This window comes from Varroa destructor, unplaced genomic scaffold (genome assembly GCF_002443255.2).
Source record: "Varroa destructor unplaced genomic scaffold, Vdes_3.0 BEIS01000006.1, whole genome shotgun sequence".
Classification (NCBI taxonomy): domain Eukaryota; kingdom Metazoa; phylum Arthropoda; class Arachnida; order Mesostigmata; family Varroidae; genus Varroa; species Varroa destructor.
Genome location: NW_019211459.1, coordinates 7,646,001 through 7,652,447, shown reverse-complemented (window position 1 = coordinate 7,652,447; position 6,447 = coordinate 7,646,001). Strand labels below are relative to the sequence as shown.

The window sequence follows — 6,447 nt, the reverse complement described above, 5'->3', positions numbered from 1 at the left end:
ATTACCAAACCTCAAATCTTTCCTTTTCAAAGCATACCAAGGTAGTGAGTCATAGCAAGTTAGAGATAAGATGACCATGACTACACTCAGCGGGTAGTAAGTAAGCGTAACACGAAGGCAAGGATGGAGACGCGCTAGACATTGTCTGTGTCTGCACCGCCACAAATATGTCAAGAATTACAAATAAGGCGCTTAGCTATCTATCAAGCTAGTTGGTAGTCTCTAGCTAACTATAGCACTGCTGTGGATTACAGTCTGATGACATCCGACATCGCTATGATCACCTCCAGCTATAGCAGACTAGAGGAATACTTCTATCATAGTCTGTCTCTCTCTCTCTTTCTATTGTGAAGTGCTTTTGTCTGTCTGGCTGTCAACTAAGCATCACATTTCTACCATCACCCCCCTCCCCTTGCTGCGATTGTCAAGACCACTTCTACTATTACCAATTCTCGGCGTTCTCCCACGTTATTATACTCACCCAGACTTTTCACCAGCCATCTTCCCCTCAATTCGTCCCGACCCCTGAGCTTTCCCCCATTTCAATGGGGACGCCTTCGCCTCGTCTCGTCCTTCTTTGCGCAGGCGATTGACAGGCGCTGCGTCCTGAACTGCAGCCCTTGCTGACTGGACGACGACCTCACTGGAGCATATCGAAATGCCATCGTCGTCTTGCAATAAGAGCAAGTTTAGCAAAGGTGGCAGCGGTGATGGCAGAGTAGGCGCAGGGCAGTTGCAACTATGGGCACCATGGAGACGATACTCCGCATCGCGCTAGTAAAGCTCGTTTGATACTGCTCCCTAGCGGAATCTCCAGAATGGGGATCGAATAGAGACGTCCGTTTGTTCCGCACTGACCGACAAGAAATGTCAGGCTATTGGTCGTAACGGACAGCATTATACTACTATTATACGATAATCTGGTCACGAGATCAGTTATGCTGAGACCAGACTGACGGGCAATCGCTGTTAACTGCTGCTCGATGCTTGCGAGGGCAAGCATCCCTTTACGAGTCTGTGAAGTGGACGAAGTATACGGGGCAGTGTTTGACAAATGTTTAAAGTCTAAGTATATACATATATGCAATACTTTGTGTCTGTATGAGTCCATTTGGGCTTAATAAATTTCGTACTGACTAGCTGGATGAACGAGCCAAGAAAAAATCGATCGCTGAAGTAGTTTCATTATAGTGTAAACGTTTTTTAGCGCTACCAAGCGTTCCGTCTGATGTTAGCATTGAGCCGAATGCGTTTCGGACCGCCGAACGGACTACGAATGCCCGAAAGCTTGGTACTATTCTCCATCCATCTAGGCAGAATCGTATACGGATTCAGCGCTCGACGGTCATAGTAGCAGCAGTAATAACAAGCAGCCGCGGCCTTGTCGAATTAAGGAGAGTCGACTGCTGCAATTGAGGCTGTTGGGTGGAGGTACTCGTATGCGGGCTAAGCGGAAGTGCGGGACAGCAGGAAAGACTGCAACTGGGGGTGCAGGGGGCAACATCGCAAAGGAGAAATAGCAGCGGGCAAGGTTAGCTCGCCATTGCTGATATTTGGATCCAGCGGCTTCGTTCGGCAGCAGAGGCTATCGATTACTGCTTCTAATTCGCTGCTACGGCCTCTACTCTGACTTCTACCGCTGCTCCTGCGGACCATCGAGATTTCGAGGAATAAAAATCACTATTCAATATGTGTACTCAATGCACGAAGGAACAAAGCGCTGGAAATAAAGAGAATGACTGAAGAGGCAATATAGGCACAGTGGATGGCTCTCTGAACTTCCACCACCGACAGGCCCCTGCTACCTAACGTTTAAGCAATGAGAAACACGGCTCTGCCAGAAGAGTCACGCAGACAAAGCAGCCATGCACACACGCACGCATACGCAAAAGCTGCTACCGTTGGAAGAGCGCAGACAGCCGCGCCTAGAGAACACCGAAGGCACCGAAACGAATGCGAGACAAGAGAGCTGGCTGGCTGGCTGGCTGGCCAGCTACTGTGCGCGACTTCCCGTGTCAGATACAAAGGAGCAAAGAAAAAGTGAATGAGGTGGTAAAAAACGAAAAACTATATATCCTGGCCGATATGCGTCGCTAGCTAGGCCGCCGCACCGGCTGCTGGCTGTGACGTTGTAAGGAGGGAAAATATGACTATAGCTAGGATAGTGGAGTGGTCCGTAGGCCCACGCAGTCAGCGGATGGGCTCAAATCGGCGAGCCCCATGGTTTACTGTAGAGAGCGTGGAAAGCTGGAAGACAACGAAGACGACTGGTCAGAAAGGTATAGTCTGCGCGGGGCGTCGAGTAAGACCGGGCCGCATCGTCACGGAGGGTGGCTTGCAAATTCAACAACAATGTTACGAGGAGTCGCATGGGCGGCAGCTTGCCGAACAGCCGTTGCCCTGTGAGTTTCCTCAAAAAATTGCACGCATTGCTTCAACGCATGGTGGCTGCCGGTCAGTACCAGCGGGAGTGGTCGTACCGTTGTTGGTAGTGATGGTATGCTTCTTCTAAAGCCATATTCATCCGCGCCTATATGTATGTATGTATGAACCATGTGTATCTGCGTGCACGGCAAGGGCACTTTGCATTGACGTAGACTCAGGCGTTTCTTATGGACCCATCCAAGTTCAAATATGTATGTATATAGTGTTTATGTATATAAATATTCCCCATGCACTTGGCCATAAGTACGTAGGCCATATGAGAGAGAGAAATAGAAAATCTAATTCTTATACTTTCCTACTCCTCTATCATTTTCTCCCCCCATCCTCGCCACGCTTTTCAGTTAAATGGCTCTCGCCATTTCCTCTCGTCAGCCTTAACCCAATTTAGCGGTGGCGGCTCTGCTAATGCCGATGCTAGGAAAAGTGTCGGTCTGCCCTACTAGAGTAACTGCGTTTTTGACATGATTGCACGCAATAGCAGGAGAACTCGAGAGAAGAGGATACTAAAGGGAGCAAACAAGTAATTTGCTGTTTAGCTAAGAAACGGTTTCAGTGGCATTCGCTCGTAACTATTAGCCCTTTCTTTTCCTACAAATATAAGAGTGTATCGGAAGAATAAGCCTGGGCTGCCTCCAGACAATGTAGTTCCAGCTTGCCTCACACTGTTTTGAACTCCACCGCTTCTGGTGCGCGCTAAAGCTGACGCGCTTCAATTTCTCTTACCGTCCCTGTCTTCGCACAGCTTTCCTGAGTCAAGTACAATACCTCGTGCTTGCCGGCCACAGTATCGGCACTAGTTACGGCGATCGAGTCAGATCGAGAATTCGTATTTTTTCGAGCGATTGATCGTGGATAAAAGCATACGCTTGTAATGGTTTACGCTAGCAACACCACCTATACAGTATATCGTTAAAGAACAGGAAGACAGTGTCACACGCTTCTTACAATATTTTGGTTACTACTCTGGTCCCATTGGTACTACTTGAAAACAGCAGTCATTGCAGTAAGGACATCTCAGCAAATGCTGTTATCATGGCATCGCTCTGGCTAGCAGTTATCGAACTCATAATGTCAGTATAGTTTGAAATTTAGTCGTCCATCGTTCCTTCAGAGGTCGTACTATATGATGCGTCCATTACCAACAGAAGCGACGAAACAGCCCGACTTCGACGAGCTGAGAGGCCGGTCGATTAGGTCTAGAAAGCTAGCAATGAAATAATTAAGGGTAAGGCGGACAGGGGATCGGGAGCGGTAGGATGGGCGGTAAGTCAGAATATTTTGTTGTAGCATATCTTTTCTGTTTACTAGCGGATAGCGAGTGGGTGTTGCAATAGTTCAGGTGTCCCAAGATGAAACCCTATGCAATGAATGGGCAGCTTATGGACGTGTTGAGTCAGTACAACGAGTCACAGTTTAAATCTGAGTTAAAAATTGATGCCCTAAGAACCAATGTTGTCGGCTGACTAAGTTCCTATAAGCAAAAGTTTCCTAATAATAGTGAGGTAGGTAAAGGCTAAAAAAAAAGCGAACGTCGTATATTGCTATAACTGTTACTGCTAAACTTTTGCTTGATTAATTCTCAATGTAAAAGAAGTCGGAAAGCTTCCGTCCTCCTGTCAATCGTAGTGTTGGGGTCAAGTCAACATGGAACGGAACTTATATTCAATGCCGTATTTGTTCGACAGGTACATATTAAGCAAAAACGCATTGATCACTAAACATTTTGATAAGAAGCTGCTATATACATGTATTATCTACGGCGCTACGAACTTACGTAGCGTGGGGGCACCTAAACAAATAAGCACAAGTTAAAAAAAAACCGTACTTGTTTTCAAAACAACAGATACGTAAGCCTGTGAAATATTGTTCATCGGTAGCAGCTGACTGATCTATTTCTTTAAATGAGTCACTTAAAGCAGATTTAGAATTTATATATCTACATGTCTAAATCAGTTTCTTCTTTCCATTTTCTATGTACTATGTGAAAGACTTTCTGCAGTTATCTGTAAATAAATTCTGTAACTTCCTGTAATATGCAGTCGCCACAGCTAGCGTATATACCACATGTGGAATCTGTACCATGGCATGTTGCTACGCCCTAACATGTATATGTCTAGGCATTATCGCATCGGCGTATTCTCGTTAATACGGTATAAAGTTTGATTGGGAGACGGTGGGGGGTTGCTCAATTAAACTTACCGGCGTGGAAGGCAGCTCGGTCCGGATGCGCGAGAGGTCCTAGCACCCGATTTACGGTGCTGCTACTACTGAACAGGTAGACACGTTCCCAGTGGCCGTGCGTCGAGCTCAGTTTCGTCCATGTGACGAGATATACCCGGCCGCAATGCGCTTCATCTATTTCACACGGAAGAGTCGCCGCACTGCCCACGAAACCGCTAGCGTTGTGCTGCCGATCTGCCACTATGAATATTGGCGTGGGTAGCGCAGACAAGCAAGCATGAATGAAACGAAAAAAAAAAAACACCGAACGAACGATATCAGCATTGTTATAGTTATTACGTACGGATTCATTGCTCAGCAATTTAGTACTTACTTGCCAACGAGACGTTGAGTCACCGAATCAGCAATAGGAACCTGTGGGGTGATTTTCGTTAAATCCCGTCCCTTTGCCTTTTGGCCGGGCGTTCTCACCGAACTTACTTCCTCGTCTCACCTTCTCGATTCCGGTTCTGGCGCTTCGCGTCGTTTTCAAATGATCGCGCGTTAATAATCTACTTCGACGATCGCTGGTCAACATGGCTGATGCTGCTGTGATTGCTGCTGCCGGCATACTGGTGGCTTTAAGCTAACAAGCAGCATTAGGTACACTGAGTACCCTAGTATGTTAGCTCGCACGAGATTATGGCCGACGTGGGGCAAATTGAGCGGAGGCTATTTTCGTTGTTCATATAATACGATAAAAGGAGATGGTAGGTAGGAAAGACGGGACATTTATCGAGGGAGTGCATGGGGGTTTCATCAAAGAGACAATGCTTAAAAAACATTATTTAGTCTTCGAAGAACATCCGCTCATTTCCTTTGTACCGGTGCCCCATTAGACTTCTAGTTCGCTTTTGATATCAGCATCTTTTCCGCTTCATCGTAGAAAAAGCCTACTAGCTCTTTGCTATTAGAGATTCGCCGTTACCGTTTTGCCTGTGTGAGGTTGCATTTGTGTCAATTTCTTAACGTATGAATAACATTTGCCGTTTAATTATCAGTTGCATCCCTTGAGTTATCTATTAGTCACTGACCTGTGACAGACATGAGGTTATTGGTGGAAAGTGGGCGTATTCATGTTGCGTGATTGAGCACATATACAGAGCTAGGTAGTTACTATTTAGTCCCTAGAATTAGAAAAATATCCATTTCAACAAAGGGGTTTTTGGCTTTTACGTGGGAGTTTGGCTCAGTCTTCAATTATAGGGTGGCAAAAGGCATACGTCAAGTGACGTTACCTTCAACTTCCAACCAAAATATATGTTAAAATCTAGAATTTAAAATATGTCTACGTTATACATAATAGACCGATGGACAGTCACCCGGCCGATAGAACGAGCTCAATTAGAGATACTCCAAGCCCAATTGAATATAGGTTTTTTTTTACTTAATTCGGATTATTGATTTCATTGTGCGATGTCGTGCGCTACGATTTACAGCGTCGCCTACGGGAACACGCTCAACTACTTGGATAATTTGTTTAGGCATGAAAACCAAGCAAGTGCGAATAAATCGATCACCTACCAAGCCAGGTTACGTTGCTACTCGACAATATTTACAAATGTTGTCAACAAACTGTGGCCTGCATACAGCCATTGGAGCTCGAGGGTGGCTGTGACTGCGAAGGCAGCGCTGCTGCGATTGCCTCAAAAGGTAGCCGGTAGACAAGTTGTTGTGACCTTCGATGGATTGGTTACGTTGTACCTTTTATTAAATTAGTTATTATGGATCTTATTATGCGAACTATTATGTACTTTTGGGAAGTACCAAATCGCTTACAGT

At 45.8% G+C, this 6,447-nt stretch overlaps 1 protein-coding gene across 3 annotated transcripts in view; it reads right to left on the bottom strand.

Moving 5' to 3' along the window:
* LOC111253045 (hemicentin-1-like) overlaps positions 1–6,447 on the bottom strand; it is a 166,893-nt gene that overhangs the window by 84,477 nt on the left and 75,969 nt on the right. For 2 of the 3 annotated variants that reach the window (XM_022811884.2, XM_086992142.1), the window contains exon 2: positions 4,645–4,866. In XM_022811884.2, coding sequence (XP_022667619.1) covers positions 4,645–4,866 — 222 coding nt within the window. Of the gene's footprint in view, positions 1–4,644; positions 4,867–4,999; positions 5,562–6,447 lie in introns of those variants that run through there. The other variant, XM_022811885.2, reaches the window with a different exon arrangement.